The 24,793-nt window shown below is 55.0% G+C and overlaps 1 protein-coding gene and 2 long non-coding RNA genes across 7 annotated transcripts in view; 2 read left to right on the top strand and 1 right to left on the bottom strand.

Moving 5' to 3' along the window:
- The window catches only part of RAPGEF1 (Rap guanine nucleotide exchange factor 1), a 139,814-nt gene that overhangs the window by 7,405 nt on the left and 107,616 nt on the right, over positions 1-24,793 (bottom strand). For 2 of the 4 annotated variants that reach the window (XM_061199716.1, XM_061199717.1), the window contains 9 exons: positions 17,279-17,551; positions 16,372-16,433; positions 14,594-14,701; positions 8,679-8,787; positions 7,039-7,114; positions 4,091-4,175; positions 2,072-2,164; positions 989-1,174; positions 111-195 (listed from right to left, as the gene is read on the bottom strand). In XM_061199716.1, coding sequence (XP_061055699.1) covers positions 111-195; positions 989-1,174; positions 2,072-2,164; positions 4,091-4,175; positions 7,039-7,114; positions 8,679-8,787; positions 14,594-14,701; positions 16,372-16,433; positions 17,279-17,551 — 1,077 coding nt within the window. The remainder of the gene's footprint in view (positions 1-110; positions 196-988; positions 1,175-2,071; positions 2,165-4,090; positions 4,176-7,038; positions 7,115-8,678; positions 8,788-14,593; positions 14,702-16,371; positions 16,434-17,278; positions 17,552-24,793) is intronic. The other 2 variants (XM_061199718.1, XM_061199719.1) reach the window with 1 other exon arrangement.
- On the top strand, positions 909-2,999 carry LOC133097677 (uncharacterized). Of its 2 annotated transcripts, none has more exons than XR_009702048.1 (5): positions 909-1,196; positions 1,401-1,624; positions 2,098-2,199; positions 2,387-2,493; positions 2,604-2,999. It is a non-coding gene; the product is annotated as an uncharacterized LOC133097677 (long non-coding RNA). The 2 variants fall into 2 exon arrangements; XR_009702047.1 differs by having other exon boundaries at positions 909-1,320.
- Positions 5,319-10,739, top strand: LOC133097678 (uncharacterized). The gene is made up of 3 exons (XR_009702049.1): positions 5,319-5,986; positions 6,380-7,493; positions 7,992-10,739. It is a non-coding gene; the product is annotated as an uncharacterized LOC133097678 (long non-coding RNA).

The following is a 24,793-nucleotide window of genomic DNA, read 5'->3' as shown; positions in this document are numbered from 1 at the left end:
CTGGGCCCTCTGGCTCTGCTGTGACGCGGTGGCTTCTCTCACTTGGCGACAAGCAGCAGCACTCACCGGGGCGGGGCACAGCCCTCCCCCAGCCCCACGCGTGCCCATACCTCTATCTTATAAAAAAGCTCGGCATCTAGCAGTGTCAGCTGCTCGGCTATCTCATGGCTGTGAAAGTCATGCAAGGTCCCGGGCCTGGAAGACAGAGGCACGAGATGAGTGGTCAGTGGACGGGACGGCGGGGGCTGGGTGCGGGCCGCACTTCAGGCCTCAGAGCTGAGGGAACACGACTAGCTTCACAGCAGCACGGAGGCCACGCAGCGGGGCGGGGGCGGGTCAGGACCAGCCTGTACTCGTCTCCCTGGGACCACGGGGCCTGCCTTCCTCTCTGCCTCCGCCCGGCAGGCTTGGTGGTTCCACTCGCGAGCCCGCGAGCTCAGCTGCCTGAGAACGCACAGCCCGACCCCACTTCAGGGCCCAGTGGGAACAAAGATGGTGCCATGTGAATGGAGCTGAGACACCAACAAAGAGGTGATAAATCAACAAACCTCCATGGCCTCGGGAGAGGGCCAGTGGAACCTCTACACAGGTTCTCAGGAACGGTCAGGATGGCACAGGGGGCGGCTAGAATTAAGTTGCCACGTTAGCGCCGGGAAGAGAATTAAGTGCTGACCACAGCCTGAAAGGCATTCCTGTCCTGTCCTGGTAAGCCCCTACACGCCCTGCTGCCCCACTTCCTACTAAAACGGTGATCAGTCATACAACGTAACCCTGGAGAAGAGGCCCAGCCCCGGGGGAACCCCTGGGCTGTCCCTGAGGCACCTCGTCACAGGGCCCGGGCAGGACCGGGAGGTGAGGCGGTGAGGCCGGGGGCGGGGGGGGGGGGGCGGGGGGGCGCTGAAGGAAATGGGATGGAGCGACGGCTGCCGGTACGGCCCTTGGCAGAGGCAGGGCCCGGAGGAGCCCGGGATGGCGGCGGGCGGCGCACCTGGCTGCCACGCCCCTGGCCGCCAGGGGCTGGTCGGAGTCGGCACACCTGAGCAGCCTCCTCTGCTCCGCCTTGTCCAGGATGTTCTTCCGGAGCACACGGGCCAGACTGAGCTCCCCGCTGCACACCAGGCGGAAGACCAGCTCCATCAGCAGCTTCAAGATCTCCTCCGTCAACTCCACTAGGCTGAAGGGCCAAGGGCCATGCGGTGAGGGGCAGGGATGCAAGCATAAGAAGAGGGCTGCTGCCACCGGGTCCAGAACCCCCTCAAGACTCCTGAGACGCCCACCAGCAGAGCTGGGAAACCTCTCGTGGGAAGAGAGCCAGAGAAGGTCTTGGGATGGCTGTCTGCATCCTACAGAGTGCCAGGAGTGGTCCCACTGGTAACAAATAACTGCCATTCTCTCAGCAGATGGTCGCTGGCACTGGATAAGCACCAGGGACCATGCTGTGGCCTGGGCTATGGAGACAAATCCTGCCCCAGGGGAGCTCCTGATCCCACGGGGGTGATGAATCACGACGAGGTCTGGGCTCCACAGACCAGACAGCCCTAGGACGCCCCTGCACAGTATTCCATAAACACGCAGTATTTCACAGCCCCACCCCGTAATCACTAAGGCCACCCCCCAGCAGAAGGTAAACACCTTGAGGGCGGGGCCTGGGTGGCTTCCTTACCAAGGGCTCTCTAGACCTAGGAAAGGGACCTTGTGCTTTGTGTTTGTTAAATGACTGGAAATGGCAAATGCCACTCAGTCAGGGGACTGTGGAAAGATGAGGAGGGCAGCCAAGGTCTAAGCCACATGCCAGAGGGATGGCCCCCACGAGGAAATCAGGGCTGGGCCGGGCCAGGGCGGGTCTGAGGGGACAAGCCATTCTCCCCAGGGGTCATGTTAAAGCAGGCAGGAGTGAGCCCTGTCCAGGGCCTTGGGCAGGGCTCTGTGGGCACAGAGCCCAGGAGATGCAGGTGAAATGTGACGGGAGGCCCAGATCTCTGCGGGGAAGCCTGTGCCCCGGCGGGGACCCCGAGATGCCCGCGGCCTGCTGGGTTCCCCCGCCCACCATCCCCCGGGCGGAAGGACTCACCAGAGCTCGTCCACCACCCGTACCAGCACGAAGAACGTGTTCTTGCTGACGCGCTTCTTGAATGTGTCAGCAAAAGGAGAGAACTTCTCGTACGTGGGCGCAGGTTAAAGAAACAACCGCCCTCACAGGTAGGGATGGGGAAGTGAGCAGGAGGGCCGCCCTCCTCCAGCCCCCCTTCCCTGAGCGAACCCTGGGAACAAGGGCATGGGGAGGGCAGAGGACCTGTGCGGGGTGGCGGAGCTGCCAAGTGAGGTTCAGCCCAGACCTCTCTGACCCCGAGGACTGTTCTCGACCACCACCCTCTCCTGCCTGCAGAACCGTCTCCCTGCACTCCCAGGCTTGCCTCGCTGCTGGGATCAACCGAAGGTTCCTGTGACCGCTGAAACGCTGAAGGCTGCATCGCTGAGCTCAGGCAGAGAAAGGTGGTCAGAAAGCACTTGCCCTAAAATCCCCGGGTCCTTGGGGAAGGCGCACAGCCCCCCACAGGGGTCTCCCTCCGCTCTCGTCACGAGTTCCCATCACCCTTCCACAGCTTCAGAGGCTGCCTGCACATCTGCCCTTCAAACACCTGACTACTTCCTCCCTGAGGCCGTGGGTTCCACCTTGAGGGTCACGACTTCTCGCTGCCCTCGTGTTCACCAAGCCTCCAGACACTTCTATGGCTCCATACCGCCTGCTCTCAGGAAGAAGCCATGCACCAGGGACAGCGCCGAGGGCCGGTAGCACACAGGACCCACTAGCCAGCTGCGCCCAGGATCTCAATGCTGCAACACGTCCGTTAACATGCCTGAAGCGCCAAGCAGGGCAGATGCTGAGGTGCCGAGTCAGAGAGGCCTGGGGGGCACTCTCCCTCCAAGCTGCCAGACGGGTCACTTAACCTCTCTGAACTTCAGTTTCCTTAATTACACAGTAGGAAATAATATCATGGTGCCACATAACAAATGGTAGTGATGTGTGTATAAAATGGTATAGCGGAGTGAGATTACCCATGCAATCGCTCAGCATCATAACCGACACCAGGACGTTCTCAGCAAGTGTGAGTTACTATCATTTGCTGACCCAGGCCGGTGAGCCACTGAAGGTGTGAGGCGGGAGGGAACGAAGTCTCTGCACATGGGGGCCGTCCAGTTCTGAGGGACCAGGGCCCTGAGGGGGGGGCCAGGGGATAGAGGAGGGCAGGAGGCAGAGGAGGCTCGGGCACACGGGAGGGGGTGGGAGAGCTGGGAGGACTCAGGACTTCTGCCCCAAGGGACAGCGGCTGTCCAGCAGATGGCAGTCATGGGCTGTGACGCAGGAGGACGCTGAGGAGCAGGGACCCTGGGCTGGAACAGCAGCTCCTTAGCCTTGGCAGGATGGGCAGGTTTGGACCCGAGAAAGAGGCAATGGAAGTGTGTCCCTCCAGGCCTCGGGATCTTCCTTGGCCACTGCTGTGGGGAGTCGTATCTGAAAGGGTGAGCCCGTGGGGTAGATGTGGTCGAGGGGCAGGAGGCGACTGTGCTGTGGACGTGGAGTTTCCGTCCACTGCTGGGTCTGCCATCTGGGGGAGTGGCCGTGCCTGCCCCTGAGGTTGTTCTCTGGAGTCCTGATTCCCTCAAACCCTGCGCACTTCGTACCCATCACCCCTAATGCCCTGGGGCTCAGCTCCGCAAAGCTGCAGATGCCAGTGCCCTGGGTCTCCGCAGGGGCCCGCACACTCCCCCCCTCTCAGCGTGGGCCAGTTCTTTCTCATTCTTTCCCAGCATCACCCAGTGATCACAACTGCCATTCGGCAGCACCCTGTGTTCCAGGCACTTCCTATAACGTCACTCAGCCCTTTTACAGACGAGGGATGAGGCTCAGAGAAGCCTTGCCTAAGGTCCCAAAGCTGGGCCACGGCGGAGCTGGGCTGAGCACCTCCATCACTCCTGCCCGCAGCTCCCTGTGCGAGGGCTGTGTGGGCACGAAGGCCCCTCTCCCGGCTCCAGGAGGCTCTGTGCAGTGAGCGGTGTGGCGCCAGGGCTGAGGCACAGGCAAGGATATCTGTACTGCAGCTTCTTGATGAGCTCCTCAGGGGTGATGAAGGTCCTGTAGGTGGTCAAGAAGGCCTCACAGTACAACACCAGATCTGGAGGGAAGAGCAGTTGATTAGTGAGGCCTGCCACTGGCGCAGGGCACAGACAGGCAGCACACCTGCTGCAAGTACATGCCACCTCTGATTACACACTGAGAGCTTCTTGTTTGCTGGAAGACGATGATTCAAAGAGTCTTAATCATCATGGGCATAGAGAATACAATTCAAACTCATCAGCAGGACTCTGAAGCTAAATCATAGGTAACACTTTAGGTGGCAGGGCCCAGGAACAAAAATCTTGGGAATTTCCACATAGTCAGAGACCTAAGAAAAGGCCGAAGGGGCTCAGCCTGGCATGCTGCTGGACACTCAGGTGTGCAGGCTCTGGTGTCAGGGGAGGGCAAGGCCCACTGGGAGGAGCCCAGCCTAGAAGTCAAGTGGGATTAGGGCTGGCAGCTCCCACCCAACGCCTCTCCTTCCCTTTGGAGGGGCTGGTTCTAGCCAGGGATTCCCAACCTTTCCACATTCACAACAGACCCATTTATTTATGGCTATGACACACCCTCCCCACCATGCAGTCTCCGACACTAAGGAAAAACGAGGGGGCATGTTTTAAATGCAGGTCCCTCCTGGAGACAAATGACCTGGTCAGGCTTGTGAACTTCAGAGTTATTCTGTGCTGCAGCTGAGGTTCGAGTCCTGATTCGGCTCCAAAGTCTGTGGTCCTCACCGTGAAGCTGAGCACATGCACACACATTATTTAAATGTTCTTTTCTGGACACACACCACTTTCCCCTGTCTTCTCTCATTCCTCCCACAACTCATCGGGTGGAGGAACCTCAAGGACCCCGCTTCTCCGGCTGGGCAGCCCAGCCCTGCAGAGCCCTGGCTCCTGCCCCCGCCCCTGCTGCTCACCCCCTGGACAACGAGAGGAAAAGAAACACCTGAGCCTGCATCTGGGGCGTGCTCGGGTGACCCGGCTGGCGGAGCGGTGCCATGAGGGAAGCTCACGGACTGGAGTTACAGCAGGGGGCCAGCGGTGCTGGGCTCAGGCTCCTTCCTGGACCCCAAGCCCACCTAGCTCACTGTCAAATTTGGGCTTCTGTTCAAAGAGGGGCAAGGAAGCAGAGATGGGTCCAGGGGAGGGCAAGGCCCACTGGAAGAAGGGGTCCAAGGCTGCACCCCCTGAGCCACGGGGTCTCCCAGCCACTGGTGTGGTCCCTGGTCTGCAGGAAGCCACCTGCCCAAGGAGCTTGCTGTGTGGCCCAGGGCCTCTACCTCAACCGCCCATCCCAGGGGCAAATGATTGGAGCCTCAAAATCTTTCAATTGATAAAACCGAGCGGAAGCCCCAGCGGGCAGCAGAGCCTCCTCTCCCAGGCACGGTCGGCACCGACTGGAAGGTCCTCGGGTTGCCCTGCCCACAGGGCTCCCTCTGGCCTTAGCCGCAGCCAGCTGCACCTGGCAGATCAGCAGTTTACTGCTCAGGGCTGAGGACTGGGGCCAGCTCCCACTTCAGCCTTTCACTACTGGACAAAAATGAGAGCTGTTTCTCATGCCAGGCTGAGGATGGAGCTCTGACCTGTCCGGCACGGAGGAGGGTTTACTGAAGGCAGAGCAGGGGCTGTTCCTGGGGGATGTAAACAGATACTCCCTGAGCACTTCCTATGCGCCAACTCACTCAGTCTTCACACCCACTGGGCACTTTGAACCTCTTCACAAAGCTGAGTCAGCTTTGAGGCCGAGAAGGGACGTGCCCAGCAGCGGCCCAGCCTGAGAACGCACGGCCAGGATTCAAACTCAGAGTCTCCAGGACCACACTCTGCCCAGGTCAGAAGAAACCCGGAGGGCAAAAGCGTGGCTGTGGTGAGTTTGTGGGAGCCATTTCTTCTTTTTCTCTATTTTTCAAATTTTCAGCAATGCAAACAATTATTTTTGTACTACTTTCATAATTTAAAAATTCCCAGAATCATCTGTGTAACATACTTTGGGAAATCTGCTGTAAAAACATAGGGACCAGGTTGTTTACAGAAATGAAATTGGTGGCTTAGGGTTTCATGACTGGGGTGTTTTAATTCCTACACACCTTACTTTAACATTGCTGTTCCATCATCTTTTTAATAATTTAAAAAACGTAAAAAGGAAGTGTGTGGGGAGAGGCCAGGCCCAGCTGTGGGGCGTGTGCACTGCAGGCCCCTCCCGCCTGACCAAGGTCACGGGCACCGGCCTTACAGCCCCTCCTTTTCCTCCTCCTTCCAGAACACAACTTGGAAAGACAGCTCCTCTGCCAGCAGAGTCCACCCAACAGAAAACAGGCCCTGCTTTTCCAGCCCTCTCGAAGGATCAGGACGTGAAGGGGTGTCTCTGCGCTGAGAGTGGGGAACCCCGTCCTGTGCAGGGAACGCTGCTGGAAGACTGGATGCTCCTGACAGAACCTCTGCCCCAGGAAGCTCCCAGAGGGGAATAAAGGAAACCCAATCCAGTGGTCTGGAATAATATAATGGGCAAAATATCAGGAAAAGTGTAAAAAGCTACCCGCACATCAACGTAATCTTAGCACTATCGTTGGACGTGTCGCTACTCAAGGTACCGTCTGTGGAGCACCTACCAGGTGCCGGGCTCTGCACCTGAAACCTGCCCCTTGATGATCCTGGGGTCCTCAATACCCTGCACCACCAGAGGACACACTCTGAGGGGGCTGGAAAGCGGATGGTCTGGCTCTGAATGCGGGTCACCTGTCCCCCATGTGGGCACTCCCTACGGTGACCCAGCAGCACCAGGACTGCTGTTCTGACCCGCTCAGGGCTGGAGGAGAGGAGAGGGCAGGGCAGTGGAGCCGAGCAACGTCTCGGTTCAGCGGGAGCAGCCCCCTCCAGGGAGCTCTGGCACAGAGGCCGCCGCGAACGGCGCTGCCGTACCTTTCCTGTCCGTCTCAGTAGCGTGGACCAGTAGGATGTCACCAGATCCTCCCCGGACGTCTGGTCCGTCGTCGCCCTGCAAAACCACAGCAAAGGAGGGCGTGAAGCAGAATGCAGCCGTAAGAAAGTCCGTTTAGGGAGCCACAAGCAGGGACGAGATGACAAAGACACGGTGTTGCAGAGACGCCAGGTCCTCTCTGCCCTGCCCTCCCTCACTCCGGGAGCAGCGTGGCCGGGCTGCAGAGGCCAGGTGCACCCATCCAGCCCGCCCACCGCATGGCACAGCGCTCTGAGGACACCACTGGCTCAGGGGGGCATGGCTCCAGTCAGTCTTTCCCTGTTCACCAGCCCACGGCTCAGGGCGGAAGAGGGGACAGAGGGAGCCGACGGGGAGGCAGGCAGGACCGGCACCGGCCCTTCCCAGGATGATGGTGGAGGCGGCAGACCACTTCCAGGTACGCGCATGTTCCCAAAACTGCAGCAAGCTGCCCTAAATCTAAACCTGCTTCCTCAGGTGGAGGGAATCACTTGTCACATCACACGTTCTTCCAGGGAGCCCTTCTTAGAGGAGTGAAAAGTGTCACAAATGCTCAATTATATCCGATGTTGCTTACACTGACGGTGGCCTGCCAGTTAAGGGAAAAGTCTTATTTTCACATGAGCAAACTGAGGCTTTAACCCATAAACCTGGCCTGCAGCCACCAGCCCCATTCGCTGTAATTCCGAAGGAGACCATGCCCCGCGAGCTTCCTCGTGTCTCTAGCTCTTGGAGATGCACCTGCCTCTCCAAAGCTTCAAGGTTTTTATGTTGGAAGTGTCTTGGATTTCCAGCTAAGACAGGGCAGCTCCGCCCAGGACCTGATTTTTCAGAAGAAATTTCTGGCCAGAGTCACGAAACATCATTCTCTCTGCAGAGGAGCCAGCCCTACCTTCCTGCTTCCTCTCTGCTGCAGCCTAGCCACGTGTGTGTGTAGAACACGGCCGCCTCCTCGGCGGGGGTCAAGGCTACCACCGGGAGCCATTCCTGTGTGTCCCCAGAATCACTCGGCAGCAGGGAGACGGGAGGCCCTCTCAGGTTAGCTCCTCTTGCTGTGCCGGGTTTGGGCACCGTGTTTACCCATGAGGCTCTCCTGACAAGACATGGGACGGAGGCAGCCTCGGCGGCCAGGCCTGAAATTTCTTAATTCGCTGTGCTTCCCGCGCTGACACTACACTGGGGTCATTCTGTCATTAACAACATAAAAATATCTTACACTAGCGAGGGCTCACCACACACGGGCTCCGTGCTGAGCACCCTCGTGGATTTCCTTCTCACAACACCCTCCAGAGTCCTGTCATTTGGGGCTTAGAGAGGACATGTCACTTGCCCAAGATCACTCTCCAGAAGTGTCAGAGAAGGGGACAGCACACTTCCTCCTGGAAGTCACCCATGTGTCCAGGGTCTTAGAGCACCCACGGTGGCCCAGGCATGGGGCCAGGACGAACGGGATGCCAGAGCCCGCCGCCCAGGAGGGCCACCTGGGGGGGGTCAGCACTCGGCTTGGGCCTTTCTGTTTGGGACACCGCCAGGTTCCCTTCTCAAAGCCCCCCACCCTCTTTCTGGGCCAGACCCTGCACATGAAGGCCTGTGAGGAGCCCACCTCTTGCTTGAGCGTCAGCCTTGCCATGATCTCATTGTGGTCAATGAGGGACAGCTCGTCTACTTCCTCCTCCGACTGAGCCTCTGGAGCATCTGGTGACTTCAGGGCCCTGGAGAGAGAAATGGTTTGTGTTGTGTCAACAGACCCTGAGCTCCACGGCTCCCGGGGGCCAAGGCAGCGTGGCCCCGTGCGCGGGGTCTGTGTGGCATAGCCGCTCCCCTGAACGAGTCCTCCCCGGACTGCGGCTCCAGCGAGAAGCCCAGACCCGCTTCCCACCCCTCCACAGGGGGCCCGGGGGGTGGACAAGAGGCCGGGATGCAGACTGGGTTTCTAGCTCTGCTCCTGCTAAGCTGTGTGACCTGGGGACAGTCCCTGCTCTCTCCGGACACTCCATCAGTAAGTGGAAGGGATTAAGCACGCAGAGCAAGAAGGTTCCACTGAGCAATTTGAAAAAGTAATGGTCTCAGTCACCTGTGTCAAGGCCCACAGACTGCATGGACTGTCAGTACTCAAGGAGAGAATGGCAAAGGGCCAGCGGGACGGGGGAACCAGCCAGCATGATCTCAATGCCATCCCCAGGTCTTTCCTCTGGGCCACCTCTCTAGTGGACTGAAGAGGAGCATGAAGCAGGCCCTTGTCCGCGGGTGCCGGTGGACAGTAGCATGAGCAGGGGTCCAGCCTGAGCCAAGGGCAGGGAAGGCGTGAAGATGGGACAGGCAAGCTGGGACTGAAGCGCTGAGTAGGAGTTTGGGTGAAGGGGGAGGAGGAGAGAACCTCCAACAGACGAAGCACTGGGGAGCCTGCAGAGAGGGGACAGCAGGCAGATGGATGTGGGGTCTGCGGGCGCCGCGCTTTCCCCCAGCATTTTCTCCCATATTCCCATCATTCTCATGATCGACCCTGTGAGCCACTGACTGGCCTTGTGGTCGCAGGCTTCATTTTTAACCCTAAGCATCTGAGACATTAAAACCTGGGCCTTCTGGGAATTCCCTGGCAGTCCAGTGATTAGACTCCGTGCTTTCACTGCTGAGGGCCTGGGTTCAATCCCTGGTTGGCGAACTAAGCTCCCACAAGCCACACGGTACGGGCGAAAAAACCCAAATCAAAACAAAACAAACAAACAAAACCCCCGGGCCTTCAGTAAGACAACATGGATGGGCCAGAGCAAAACCACGCGCAGTCCCGGGACGAAGCCTCAGCTGCACGTCAGCGTCCGGTTTGTGGCCAGGCCTTCGTGGAAAGAGGACAACATCCCAGTGACCACCTCTAGCCAGTCAGCGTGCCCACCCTTCTGCTTCTGGTGCAGGGGCCGCCTGAACGCTGAAAGATGGCACCCCTGGGTCCAGCGGAGCTAGAGCCCATGAGCTGCTGTTGTCTGGCACAGACGCCTCTGCCACTGCGTGTTAGACTAGACAACCCATCACCCCTTAACACTTGGGGAGACCTGAGCCTGGGCCACTGAATCAGACTCCGTGTGGACGGTACTGAGGGGCAGCCAGAGTAGGCTGGGCAGGCAGCCCTTGTCAACAGGCCCCTAGAGAATGCTTTCTATTTTTTTCCCTGTCTCTTGCTATTTTTACCACATCTTTAACCATTTATGTTTAGGCCTGACAATAGCAAGTGGGTATGCTTAGCTCTGTACCCAGGACTCCAGAAGTAGCCGAACCTTAGCCTAAAGAGGGAGGAAAAGCTTGAATTTGTGGAGCATTTCACAAAGAAGGGGAAATCAACATGAAGTCGCAGGTGGCAGGGCTGATTCACAGGTCCTGCACGTTATCCTTTCTACGTGTGGACTGGAGAAATTTACTACATATTTCCAAACCTGGGCAGGTTTGACTCATGCTAATGTTGAAAATGTTACCAAAGATTAAAAAGACGTATGACTAAATGCAGAGATGACTCCTGATTGACCCTGGTTCCAAAAAATAAGCCTTATAAGACATATTAGGGAGAGCTAGGGAAATGGAAGATCATTTGCATATCAGATAATGTGAAGAATTTATTACTCTTCTTAGGTGTGATAATCACACTGTAATCAGGTAGGCATCTAAAATTTTTTAGGAAGCATGCTGAAATATTTAGGGGCTGAGTGTCATGTCTGTGACTTACTTTCAAATACACACTACATACAATTTACACACTATCGCTAGAAACTCACAATAAAAAGTTTGGTGGGGGGGGGATCTTTTACACTCCTTTATTACATTTGAACTTGGAAGAGGCAGAAGGAAGGTTGGGCTAGGATTTGAGAAAGAAACACTGTTGTGGGTAATTTGTAAGGTGAAGAGTATGCGTGGAGATGCTCAAGAAGCAGTGGCAGCCTGTGTGCCAGCAGGAAGGCTTCTGAGGGGTGCAGTTATCAGTGATTTTTCTTATTTTCTTGTACGTTTCTATACTTTCCATGTTCTCTACCCTGAGCATGCATAATTTTGAAAATCAGAATAAAGGGAAGAGTGTACACACATATCTCAGAGATACTGTGGACTCGGTTCCCAGCCACTGCAATAAAGCAAATATCACAATAAAGTGATTCACATGAATTTTTTTCGTTTCCCAGTGCATGTAAAAGGCATATTTACACTATACTGTAGTCTGTTAAGTGTGCAATAGCATTATGTCTAAAAAAACAGTAGGGGGCTTCCCTGGTGGTGCAGTGGTTGGGAGTCTGCCTGCTAATGCAGGGGACGCGGGTTCGAGCCCTGGTCTGGGAGGATCCCACATGCTGCGGAGCAACTGGGCCCGTGAGCCACAACTGCTGAGCCTGCGCGTCTGGAGCCTGTGCTCCGCAACAAGAGAGGCCACAATAGTGAGAGGCCCGCGCACCGCGATGAAGAGTGGCCCCCGCTTGCCGCAACTAGAGAAAGCCCTAGCACAGAAACGAAGACCCAACATAGCAATCAATCAATCAATAAATAAATCTTTAAAAAAAAAAAAAAAAAAAACAACAGTAGGGACTTCCCTGGTGGCGCAGTGGATAAGAATCCGCCTGCCAATGCAGGGGACACGGGTTCGAGCCCTGGTCCGGGAAGATCCCACATGCCACGGAGCAACTAAGCCCGTGCGCCACAACTACTGAGCCTGCGCTCTAGAGCCCGCGAGACACAACTTCTGAGCCTGAGCTCTAGAGCCTGCAAGTCACAACTACTGAACCCCGCGCGCCTAGAGCCCGTGCTCCGCAACAAGAGAAGCCACCGCAATGAGAAGCCTGTGCACCGCAACCAAGAGTAGCCCCCGCTCGCCGCAACTAGAGAAAGCCTGCACGCAGCAATGGAGACCCAATGCAGCCAAAAAAAATAAAAATTAAATCTTAAAAAATCAATCAATAAAAATTTAAAAAGTGTACATACACCTTAATTAAAAAATGCTTTATTGCTAAAAAAAATGCTAACTCCCATCTGAGCCACTGGTGAGCTGTAATCTTTCTGGGGGTGGAGGGCCTACCTCGATGCTGGCGGCTGCTGACTGATCAGGCTGGGGCTGCAGCGATTTCTTAAGACAAGACCGCGGTGGAGTCTGCCGCACCAACTGGCTCTCCTCTCACAAACACTTTTCTCCGGAGCAGGCGACGCTGTTTGCTAGCATTTTACTCACAGTGGAAATTCTTCCAAAATTGGAGTCAGTCCTCTCAAACCCTGCCGCTAATATTCTGAATCCTTTGTTGTCATTTCAATAATCTTCACCGCCTCTTCACCGGGAGTAGATTCCATCTCAAGACATCACTTCCTTTGCTCATCTGTAAGAAGCAACTCCTCCTCTGTTACAGTTTTATCATGAGGTTGCAGCAATTCAGTCACATCTTCGGGCTCCACTTCTCATTCTAGTTCTCTTGCTATTTCTACCACATCTGCAGTGACTTTTTCCACTAAAGTCTTGAACCCCTCAAAGTCATCCAGGAAGGTTGGAATCAACTTCTTCCAAACTCTCGTTAACGTTGATATTTTGATCTCTTCCCATGAATCATGAATGTTCTTAATGGCATATAGAATGGTGAGTCCTTTCCGGAAGGGATTCAATTTACTTTGCCAGATCCATGAGAGGAATCACAAATTATGGTACTGATAGCCTTACAAAATGTATTTTTTAAGTAATAAGACTTGAGAGTTGAAATTCCTCCTTGATCCAGGGGCTGCAGAACGGATGTTGTGTTACCAGGCAAGGAAACAACACTGATCTCATTGTATATCATCTCCATCAGAGCTCTTGGGTCACCAGGTTCATTATCCATGAGCAGTACTATTTTTAAAAGAATCTTTTTTTCTGAGCAGTAGGTCTCAACAGTGGGCTTAAAATATTCAGTAAACCATGCTGTAAACAGATGTGCTGTCATCCAGGCTTTGTTGTTCCATTTATAGAGGACAGGCAGAGCAGATATAGCATAATTCTTATGGGCCCTTGGATTCTGGGAATGGTAAATGAGCACTGACTTCAACTTAAAGTCACCAGCTGCATTAGCCCCTAATGAGAGAGTCAGCCTGTCCTTTGAAGCCAGGCATTGACTTCTCCTCTCTGGCTATGAAAGTCCTGGATGGTGTCTTCTTCCAATAGAATGCTGTTTCGTCTATGTAGAAAATCTGTTGCGTAGTGTAGCACCTTCATGAATGATCTCAGCTAGATCTTCTGGATAACTTGCTGCAGCTTCTCCATCAGCACTTGCTGCTTCACCTGGCACTTCGACATTACGAGACGGCTTCTTTCCTTAAACCTCTTCAGCCAACGTCTGTCAGCTTCAAAATTTTCTTCTGCAGCTTCCTCGCCTCTCTCAACCTTCACAGAATTGAAGAGGGTTAGGACCTTGCTCTGGATGAGACTTTGGCTTAAGAGAACGTTGGGCTGGTCTGCTCTTCTATCCAGACTACTCGAACTTTCTCCATACCAGCAATAAGGCTGTTCTGCTTTCTTATCATTTGTGCGATCACTGGAGCAGCACTTTTAATTTTCTTCAAGAACTCTTCCTTTGCATTCACAACTTGGCTAACTGGTTGGTTGGTACAAGAGGCCTAGCTTTAGGCCTATCCTGGCTTTCAACATGCCCTCCTCACTAAGCTTCATTTCTAGCTTTTGATTTAAAGTGAGAGGGACTTCCCTGGTGGCGCAGTGGTTGAGAACCCGCCTGCCAATGCAGGGGACACGGGTTCGAGCCCTGGTCCGGGAAGATCCCACATGCCACGGAGCAACTAAGCCCGTGCGCCACAACTACTGAGCCTGTGCTCTAGAGCCCGCGTGCTGCAACTACTGAAGCCTGCATGTCTAGAGCCCGTGCTCCGCAACGAGATGCCACCGCAATGAGAAACCCGCCCACTGCAACGAAGAGTAGTCCCCGCTCACCACAACTAGAGAAAGCCCGTGCGCAGTAACGAAGACCCAACGCAGACAAAAAAAAATGTGAGAGAGATGTGTGACTCTTCCTTTCGCTTGAACACTTAGGGGCCATTGTGCGGTTATTAACTAGCCTAACTTCAATACTGTGTCTCAGGGAACAGGGAGGCCTGAGAGGGAGAGAGATGGGGGAACAGCCATTTGGTAGAGCAGTCAGAACACACACAACGTTTATCGATTGTTTGCCATCTTATACGGGTATGGTTTGTGGTGCCCCCCAACAATTACAATCGTAACCTCAAAGATCACCGATCATCATAACAAATATAATAATAATGAAAATACGTGAAATCCTGGGAGAATTACCAGATACATGAAGTGAGCAAATGCTGTTGGAAAGATGACGCCTACAGACTTGCTTGATGCAGGGTTGCTACAAACCTTCACTTTGTAAAAAACACATCTGGCGCAGCGCAAGTGTAAACATAAAGCCCCAGCAGGCCTGGCGTGCTCGCCGCAGGGGCAGCTGGGGCAGCTCTCACTGGGCGGGCAGACGTGATGCTTTCAGGGCACCCGGCTCCACGTGGGTAACTTCCTACCTGTCCCCGCCGTCCCTGCTTTCCTTCCCAGGTGCACTGCCGGCCGAAGAGGCGTCTCTGGGATGTCCGTCCTTCGACGCTGGTGATTCCTGAGAAGAGAAGGCAGTGCTGGGTGTGTGACAGGTGCCCCCGCTGGGCTGCTCTGCTTCCCAGCATTCCTGCCTGCAAGTGGCTTTTGAGTGCAAGTTCCTAAGGAACTTGAGATGTAAACACGTCAACCGTGACCGCGGTCCATTACACAGGAAGCACGGGCCCTCTTCAGACTAGCACCTTGCCTCTGGGGAGAGTGAAAGCACCACTACTTATAACCTTTTTCAGCTGCCGACCTAGAGGAAGCCATCCCAACCACCTCCTGGAAGAAAGGACCGTCACAGGAGCTACCGCTCAGCCAAGCTCCGCCAGGCGCTGCGCATGCCTTTCCTCACCTGGCCCTGACCAACACCCTGCCTGCTGGCCGACATCACCATACCCCGTCACATGAAGAAACAGAGGCTGTGGGAAATGAAGGGCCCGGCCCCAGACCCCCGAGCTGGAAGGCTGTGGCCCTGCCCGCTATGCCCTGCAGGTGTGCAGCAGGCCTCTGCCAGCTTCCCAGTCACAGCACGCCCTCAGCACCCAAGGGCCTAGCTGCTCGAGTGCACAAAGGCAACCCCTCCCTCCTCCAGCAGCCTTGCTTCTTCCTAGGAACCTGGGCCCACCCACTCAATGACGACATGGCCCCCCGGCATCCCTGGTCTGCCACCGAGGCCACAAGAGAACGGGGTGGGGCGGGGGGAGTGTGAAGATGCGGAGCGTCCTCACGGGGGGCACTGCAGCACCTCGCGGGGCCACAGGTGGAGGGGAGAGCTCTGCAAGGCCAGCCTGGAATGGACTCCAAGTGCAGAGGTTGAATTGGATGACGGTGGGGGAGGCTACCAGAGGGGACAGGTGAGGTGGGAACACCAGGCGAGAAACAGCTTAGCTCCCAAGGACGGGGCTGAACCCACTGGAGTGAAATTCCACAGTGTTCTACAACGTGCTAATACCTGAAGTGGGGCTTGCCTCATGTGGATATCTAGGTGCTATGGGGGCCCCCTTAGGGGGCCATCCTCACGAGAGTGACCACGCTTTTAATGGACTGGGCCCTCGAGCTGACCCCTGAGGAGGACGGAGACCTCATGGCACCTCCCCTCCAGGGACTCGACCCCCGCTTGGGATGGTGGCGAGAATTAGTTTTGAAGGTTTTGCAGTTGCTCATGTTTTGCTGCAGCAAAACCTGGAAAGCTGACTGCTTAACAGAACTGCTGTACCTTGACTGTCTGCCACTGGGAGGGCAGTAAAACAAGGGCAACCACGATAGGAGGGAGGCCTGGCGGACTCACCAGGTTCCGTGGAAGCAGGGACTGTAGGCGTGGAGCTTGCTGGGTGGGAGGGGGGTGTCGGCTTGGAAGGCTCAGTGTGGGAGAGAGGAGTCCCTGCCTCTGGGGGAGGGACAGAAGACGGGCCCCAACACCAGAAGATGGGGTAGAAAGAAGTCCCTGAGAGCAACCGGACACGTGGCCAGGGCCAAGGCCAGGCTGCTCCCGTGATCTCCAGACGGCCCACCGGCCAGGCTGGAGGAGCAGTACACCGCTGAAGCGAAAGCAAAGGAGGCTCCGCTGGAAGCCCTGTCCTCTCCCCACGGAGCCGAGCCGGCCCCCCGCTGGGCTGCTGGTGACCGGGAGGCTCAGCCAGACAGAAGCAGGGCCCGACCCCTGCCAGGCTAGGCCGCAGGCACAAGGCAGCCCGCGGTTACTTACTCCTCGCTGCTCTGGCCAGAGGCATACAGACTGACGGATTCACCCTCACTGGCGCGTTCGCTCTGGGGGAGACAGGACGAGAGGAAACGCACATGTGACGGCCCCCCGCCACGGGGCTGGCCCTGGCCGGGACGCTCCTTTCACCAGGAGGAGAGGAGGGCAGCGGCGGCATGCCCTCCGTTCTCCGGGGACGCCTTCCCAGGGTCGGGGAACAAAGCTGCTTCTGCCACCTCCTGCCTCTGTCAGAGGGGACCCACGTTTCCTGCTGGAGCTTCCCCAAAGGCGTCAAGGGCCACTCAAGCTGTCCTGGGGGAGGCGTACTCCTCCCCACTCTGTCGTGCTGGGGCCAAACATGGAGGGAGAGAGGCAACACATCAAGACAGCTCCACGCCGGAGCACTGGCTGCACGTGCCTGCACTTGCTCTGCCCCTCTCCCTGTCCGTGTCCCCGCCCACGTGCACGGCAGCACTTCCCCGTGCCCGGGTGAGGCGCTGCGGCCCATCTCGAAGCACAGCAAAGAGGTCCTCCACCCTCAGCACCTCGGCAACTAAACACGCAACTGCCTTCTGAGCTGTCGGAAGTCTCTGCACCTTTCTCTAGAAACAACCAATCACACAGAAAACCAGTAGCATTTGCTATCTTATGCTTACGACAACCTGTTGTCTCTAAATGGTCACTAACCCATTTGTGGAAAATCAGATCCCTAGTTTGATGGGAACTTTGCAGAGAAGGTATTTTCTGTTCTGGAAACAGACGGGCTACGGTTTCACCTGGTGACCCGTGCGCCCCTCAGTCCAGCCACGCCGCGACTGGCCCACGCCAGCAACAGACTTGACCGCTCGTGAGGGCGGAGGCTTTCTCAGAAGCCGCAGCCCCACGGGGAGGCGTGTGTGTGCTGAGTTCTCACCGAAGGCGTCTGGGGCGAGTCAGTGAAAGAGGTTTCGGAAGGAAGGCAGACAGTGTTCCCATGAAAGCTGCTCTCCTGAGAAGATGAGAGAGGCCCGTCCAGGGTGCTGGGAGGCGGACTGGCTACGGTTGGCACCGCTAAGTCAGAGCTCTGAGACTGGTGCACAGGTGGGAAATGTGGAGAGGAAGAGGAGGTAGACGGGAGGAAAGGCTGGACGGAAGCTTGGCTGTGAGGCACGAAATCCTGGGAGTAGGACCTAAACACAGATTTATACTACAGAGTCAGAGTGGAACACAGACACGAACACGAGAGGATGGGAAGAAGAAAACAGACAAAAGAAAAAGTAATTAGATTAACTCAGCTGAGCCGTGACAGGCCGTTCACAGTCATTCTAACCAGGACCACCACTCAGGCCAAACCACCCCCGTGCTCCTCTGGCCTGAGGTCCCCCCACCCTGGCACAGGTCCCTTGAGAAGGGCCTGAAGACCGACCAGTGCTGTCCTCAGTGTCTAAGGGGCAGTGTCTACCCTGTCCTCAGGGGCAGGACGCGGGTAGCCCCAAAGGAGAGCAAGCCGCCCCCCACTGTATGGGCGTCCCGTCCTCTTTGTCAGAAAATTAAACCCACGCAACCCCATCTATGCCTCTTGTCCTTCCAGGAATCTGCTGGCTAAATTCAGTGCGTGCAGTCAGACACCTGGTCACGTTTACTTATTTTGAGGTTTTTGGTTGAATCTCTCTGGTTTTATTCCTTCGAAGTCAAACACTGCAGCCTTTTAAATGTTGTAATCACTTCAAATCCTTTTGGAAGGGAAGGGCATAAGCCTTAAAAAATGGTTGAAAGAACTGTGCTACCAAAATGCTAAAAATTTCTGAATTCATTTCTCTTTCTGCCTAACCTGTTTTCTTTCTTTTTTTAACAAATGAAGTGCGATGCCTCTGACACCACCTGAGAACCGCCAGGCTACGCTCTTCAAGATTCTCATCGTGGGAGAAAGGCCTGAGGTCAGGCTGGGGCGCGACAGCAGATGCCCACAGCTCCTAGGAGCCAGTGAGCGCACTCGGGCCTGGGCTCTGCTGCAGCAGGAGGGATGGAGGAGCTTTGGGACAAGAATCCCATAGTGTCATCATGTCCTGCAAAGGGTTTGCCGACACCTGCCAAACAGGGAGGAGCGCGAGGCAGGGCCTGAATCTGAAGTCCCTGCCAGGCTCACTTCCCACCCCAGGTGCTGGAACTTGACAACAGCCCACCCAGCACAAACATGCACACTGCTCACTCAAATGTCCTTTGCATTTTGGCATAGGATTTCTGAAACCCACGGACAAGAAGGAGGAGGAAGAAGAAATGAAGTTTTAAACTAACCAGAGGTCAAGGCCACTCCTACCCTTAAGCGTTTTTGCGAAGCTACATGCTTACAGGTTAACTGGACGGAGAGCTGCTGCCACTCAAGGGACAGGCACAGCCTCCCTCTGTCCCCCTGCTGCCCGCCCTGCCCTCCTACGCTGTGCGGATCAGTCTAGAGCTCCTCCCCACTCCTTGGTGAGGCCAAGGCCCTCTCACCCCATGAGCCCCACTGGCTGCTGGTTTAGATCAGACCCAGGATACTGCCTGGGAACCGACTCGTCTTTACACATTTTATTCCCCATCTAACTCACAAACTCAAGGTCGACCCTTGGACACAGGCAGGTGAATTAGTGGAAGTGCTGTACCGACACTGAAGGCTTAGATTCCTACTGGTTCTGATTCGTCCACATCCCTTCTTTTGAGAGAAGCTGGGGGTGGTGGACCCCTGGCTCGGCTGCTCTCCCCCCGAGGGCTGTGGGGCCTGAGCGTCCACAGTGCCCTCCCCCCGTAGGTGCCATGTTTCACCTGACCTCTCAGGGCAGCCATCCAGGCCTGGCCTTGCTGGGGATGGCATACGGGTGACGGGTTTGGCTTTGGCGACTCTCCATTTCGCCTCTGGAGGATGCTCCCCTCACAGTGAGGCTCTCTCACTGGCTGGAAAGGTGCACAGAGAAGACCTTGAGGGAAATGCATCAGCCGAGGGATGGAGGGATGGGATGGCCCGGTCCTGGGAGGCCAGCCTGTTTTGGGCAGTGGCTGAGGTCTCACGCAGGAGCCCGGTCCCCAGGCCTGTCGGATGCTTGCTCCCAGCATGCAGGTGCTGCTATGAGATGTGCTAACAGATACCTCTCCCTTGGCCATGACTCCATCTAGTTTACGATTCATGGTCAATGCTGCTATGGTCGGGATGTCTGCGTCCCCCCAAATTCTTATGTTGAAATCCTAACCCCCAGGGATGATGGGATCTGTGCCACAGAAAAGAGGCTCCAGGGGGATGCCTCACCCTTCTGCCACGTGAGGACAACGAAAAATCTGTGACCAGGAAGAGGGCCCTTACCTAACCATGCTGGCACCCTGATCTTGGACTTCCAGCCTCCAGAACTGTGAGAAATAAACTTGTTATTATAACCATCCAGTCTCTGGTATTTTGTTACAGCAGCCTGAACGAAGTAAGGCAAATGCCAGCTCTGGAGTCCTGACACGTCCTCACTGATGCCCCCCTCTTGTCCATGCCCCATGTTGAGCACTTTAGTGGGCCCTGCAGTAACCAAGCACCCACTTACACACACACACACACACACACACACGCACGCGGTGCCTTTTCTGGGAGGCGGAACAATTGCCTAGAGGGCACATTCTCTAGTCACACACACCTGGGCTCGGGTCCTGGGCTCTCTCTCTACCTGTGTGACTTTGGGCAGGTGAAGTAAGTTCTCGAGCCTCAGTCTCTTCCTCTTTAAAATGGGGATGAAAACAACAGTTCTTCTCTTACAGGGTCTCTGTGTGGATTTACTGAGACGCCCTCTAAGTCCTGCTGTGTGGATTTACTGAGACGCCCCCTAAGTCCTGCTGTGTGACAAGCAATCAAGGTCAGCTAGCCTCTCCTGCCCTCCAAAATACCCTCAGGAACTCCTCTAAAAACAGAGCCAAGGCATTTAATTAATTAATTCCATACATATTTACTGAACGAGGGAATACTTAGGAATAGATTCGAATGTCATTAACTAAAGGGCCTGGAATATCACCTGACTCAGCAGAGCATCGACCGCGGGTGTGGACCGTACCGGACAAGCTTCCCTCGCTGTGCAGGTGCGGGTCCAAAGTGGGAGGCTGGGGAGGCCACCAAGGGTGCGGACTGCAGGGCAGGGGGCAGCCACCAAGGAAAAGGGAAGGAAGATGCGCATCTCTTGGACAAAGCCTCCAGGCCGCCCCGCCCGCCAGCCCGCCCTCCGCAACAAGGCTGCAGCAGCTCTGGTATTCAAGCTATGCAGTCCTGCTGGGACAGGAGCCAAGCCTGAAAATCACCTTCCAGTGGGCGGGGAGACACGGTCCCTCCGGCCACCCTGCACACTCATTCCCATACCGGTCAACAAGCCCGGTCTCCACTGACTCCCAGAGAAATGTTTCCAGGCCCTTTAAGATCATATTTATTCACACGGGCAGGGAGAAAGCAGGGTTGGCTGCTGAGCAGAAACACCCCTTCACCACAGCCTGGAGTTTATTTTAGGATCTGGCTGGTGCCCGGCTTTGCTGCTGCGCTCTGCGGCAGGAATTTTTATTTATAGCCAGAGTAAGACTGTTTGGGCTGAGGAGGAGTTTATAACACGAGGGGCTGCCTGTCTGGAGACGGCAGATTTCTGCAGAAGATCTAGGCGTGCTGGAGCAAGTTGCTGGGGAGGAGAGCAGTCAGGAGAGGGGGCACCTGGCCCCCACACCAGCCCTGATCACACAATCAAAGCGCCAGCAAGAACCATCTCATGATGATGACGATGATGACAGCTATTCTTACAGAATACTTCCTGCTGGTCAGGTGAGGTGCTAAAGGTTTTACCTGAATCACCTCGTTTACTCCGCACGAAGTGCTGTTATGATCCTCATTACAAGGATGGAGAAACGGGCTGGAAGGGGAAGCCACGTACCTAGTAACACGTGACTCGGCTCAGCAGAGACGGTGCTGGGGCGGCCATCTCACACTCAGGGAGTGCCCTGGGCACGTGACAGGCCCTAAGCGCGTGGTCCCGCAGCTCTGCAGAATCCTGCCGGCTCACTCCACTCGGAGATCTCCTGAGGGGTGACCAGCCTGCAAAAGGCAGTGAGCCACGGCTTGATATACCAGCCGGGGACGCAGCGAAAAGATCTGCCCTCACGAGAGACACAGGAGCCAGCACCCCACTCTTTTGAAAACATACACCTGAAAGAACCGCCGAGAGAGTCTTCTGGGTATAAAGGATGAGGGAGGCTGATGTGATGTGTGGTCAGTCACATGCTAAAAAGCAAAGCCACCTGAAGCTGGCCAGGCACCGGTTTTCAGTGCCACTTCCTTTCCATCATATCCTGGCATGAAAAACGACTAGGGACAGGCCCTGTGTTGTGTTGGCAAGAAAACAGGAAAGCAGATCTTCACATGAAAAATTCTGATTCCTCAATATGACAGACGTTCCATTTAATTCCGTTGATTAGCAGAAAGCTGGGGGAGCCAGAGGGGGCAGCCAGCGAGCCAGCAGCTGAGAGCTGGAGCCACAGGCCAGAGGACCTTGACTGGTACAGCTACTCCACGGTGACTTGGGCTCCAAGCTTTGGAGAACGTTCAGCTCTACCGATCATGGGGAACACGCGCTCATCGAAGTGAATGGACGTATTGTTGCGGGCAAGTGTTTGGAAGTATAGAGAATTCCAGAGATCAGTCATTACTGTATTCTCTTGGCTCAAGCAAGGCTTATGACTTCATTGTTTTTGGACGCTACTTAGCAAAACAGATAAGCTACTGGACAGCTTGTTTGGGGGCTTAAATTTTTATCCATCATTTGTGAGACAACATATTCAAGGGAAGGTGCTTTTCTAGGGTGGTTTGGGCTTCCTTCCCCTATGGAGAGCCAATGGAAACCACAGCCCAGGGCCAGTCCTGGGCTCTGAGGATGCTTCTTTCAACCAGGGCCTGCGAGTGTTGACACGATATGGGTGTCAGTTATTTCTCTTGGAAGGAAGTAAAGCTTTTAGCCGCTGCAAAACACACACGTCCATGATTTCCTGGGGAGGAATCTCCTGGAAAGAGCCACATCAGATTTGGTTCTTAGATGGGACGTGACCACTCCTAGGTCACCAGGAAGGACCCTTGATAACGGTCCTTGTCACTCCATGTGGCATACTGGCTGGAAGACTGCTCGTCTCCTCTCTCCTTCCTGGTCCCAGTTAATTACGTGTTTACGAAAGCAATCCTTCGGGTCTATCCTAGGTCCAGAGGGAACTTCCTTCTTTGATGCGCTTCTGTTAATTTATAACAACTACATGTCAGATAATGTCCAAAGATGAGTTTCTGAAGCCAAGAGGCAGATTCTGAGGCCAATGCCGCAAGCTTCTGCACTTGCGATGTCCCTGCTCAGGGCGAGGCCAGACACTGTTGCTGGTCCCATCATGTGAACAGTGAGACGGCGCTCAGCTCACCCAAGAAAGGCAACATCAGCATCATGCTGGATTCAAAACACACCTTCTCTCTTTCTGCATAAACTTCTTGGTGGAGTCTATTTTTTAAACTCATTTCAAAATTCCAATCTGTAATTTTATAACAAAGGATGTAAAAGAACAAAAATGTTCTGCTCAGGAGAATTTTAGGACAGATGTAAGTAGAAATTTACTATGTTTCTTCTCACGTTCCACATTTTTGCAAGCTGAATCACAAGATCTTCCTTGAAAACACTACATTTTTGGCCCATGGTTTCGTGGCTAATTATATTCTTGTAAGAACCTCCAATACGTTTTAGGATGCTCTGTATATTCATTAAATATTAACCTTAATAACATCAACTCTTCATAAGAAAATTCAGTATAGATTCCAAAATGATCTGAACTTAGTTCTAGAAATCTGACTCAACTATTTTTTACTCAGTTTGGATTTAAACAGCACGACAAGGGCTCTAATTTATACTTATCTTTAGCACTATTTAGAGCCTGTAGCTACACTCTGTGTCAGAACACAAAGGACAAAAGCACGCCTCTCAACGTCTAGCCCGTGCATGGGCTTCTCTTTCTACTGAGCCTCATTGGGTCTCAATGCTTACTGGCCATTAAGCAATTCCTAAATGTCAACTTGACACTGTATTTCACAGGATGGGGATCTGGATTCTAACCTTAGCTCTGACTTAAAACTCTGATCAAATGGTTCAGCTTCTCTATTCTGGTGCCTCCATCTCCAGAACAGGGGTAAACATTCCATCACAGAGCAGGAAGGAAGGGCCCTTGACAAGTCGACAAGCAGCCTGACAACATGAATGTAAAGGCAACTGTCAACGTAGGAACAGCACCCTCAGGGTTCACATCACACAGGACCTTCACGAGGACCAGGGGCTCCTTTTGGTACCTGACCAGTCGACTGTCATGGACTGAGTCAGATGTACATGTGCAGTGAGGGGCTGCGGGGAAGTTCCTGTGTGTGAAGCAGCCTGCGGGCGCTGACCATCCACAATGCTGTGAGCGCCAACAACAGAGAGTCAGGGAGTCTTCAGAAGGACGGGCAGAAACAGCTGGCTGGAGCGGTGGCTGCGCGCCCCTGGGGCAAGGATCCCCAAGTCCCGGTCCTGCTGCTGGGCCATGACCAGTCCCGCCTCCTCGCTCGGCCCTTGCTGTCCACGGCAGGTGCGCCAGGCTCACTCCTGGACTCAGGCGGTGACCATCTCCTCCAGGGCGGGGGCTCAGCACAGAGCCGGGCTTCTACCGCCCCCCTGCGGGCAGCAGAAACTCGGCAGGTGCTTGGCTGCCTGTGCCTCCTGCCTCAAGGCCGTGTCTAGGCTCAGAGGGGCAGTGAACTCGGGCATCACACTTCAGGGAAGCGATGGCCACACAAGCACCCCGGGTCACTGAGGAAGGGCGGAAAAGCACAGGGTGAACTTCCCGGAGGAGCCAAATCATATTTCAAGGGCCCAGCAGACAAGAAGTGCCTGTGAATCTCTCGGGCCAGAGAGCCAGCAGCCAGAGCCTCCTTGGTCAGCAGAGAAGGAAAAAGAGGAAGAAAGAGGGTTCTCAGCCACAGCCTGGGATCAGTGCCTCTGATTCGTGGGAACGGAGAGGCTCTCCCGTGATGAGTCTGCTCAGGTTGTTCTGATGAAATGCTCAGAAGCAGGAAAAGACGGCCGGGATGGTCGGGTGTGGGCGAGCTGGACGCCTCCCTGTCACTGCTCCCAGTCAGGTCAGCGTCACAGAGCACCTGCGACTCGCTGCTGGGCCCTGACCCAGGTACAAGGTGCAAGAACATAAAAAGCCCAGTCCTTACTCGCAGAGAAAAAGAGCCTGAACATTGCAGAAGAAAGAAAAACCACCCAATGCAGCAATACTGAGATAATTCCTCCCTTTTTACTGAATGCCAGTGTGCATCTTGCACTACGTTACGCTCTTTATGTGGGTTTTCCCTTTAATCCTCCCGACAACTTCACGCCCCCAGTGACAGAGGAGGAAGCGGAGC

This window comes from Eubalaena glacialis, chromosome 9, assembly GCF_028564815.1.
Source record: "Eubalaena glacialis isolate mEubGla1 chromosome 9, mEubGla1.1.hap2.+ XY, whole genome shotgun sequence".
Lineage (NCBI taxonomy): Eukaryota > Metazoa > Chordata > Mammalia > Artiodactyla > Balaenidae > Eubalaena > Eubalaena glacialis.
The sequence above is the reverse complement of the archived record's forward strand: the minus strand, read 5'-3'. Positions and strand labels throughout refer to the sequence as shown.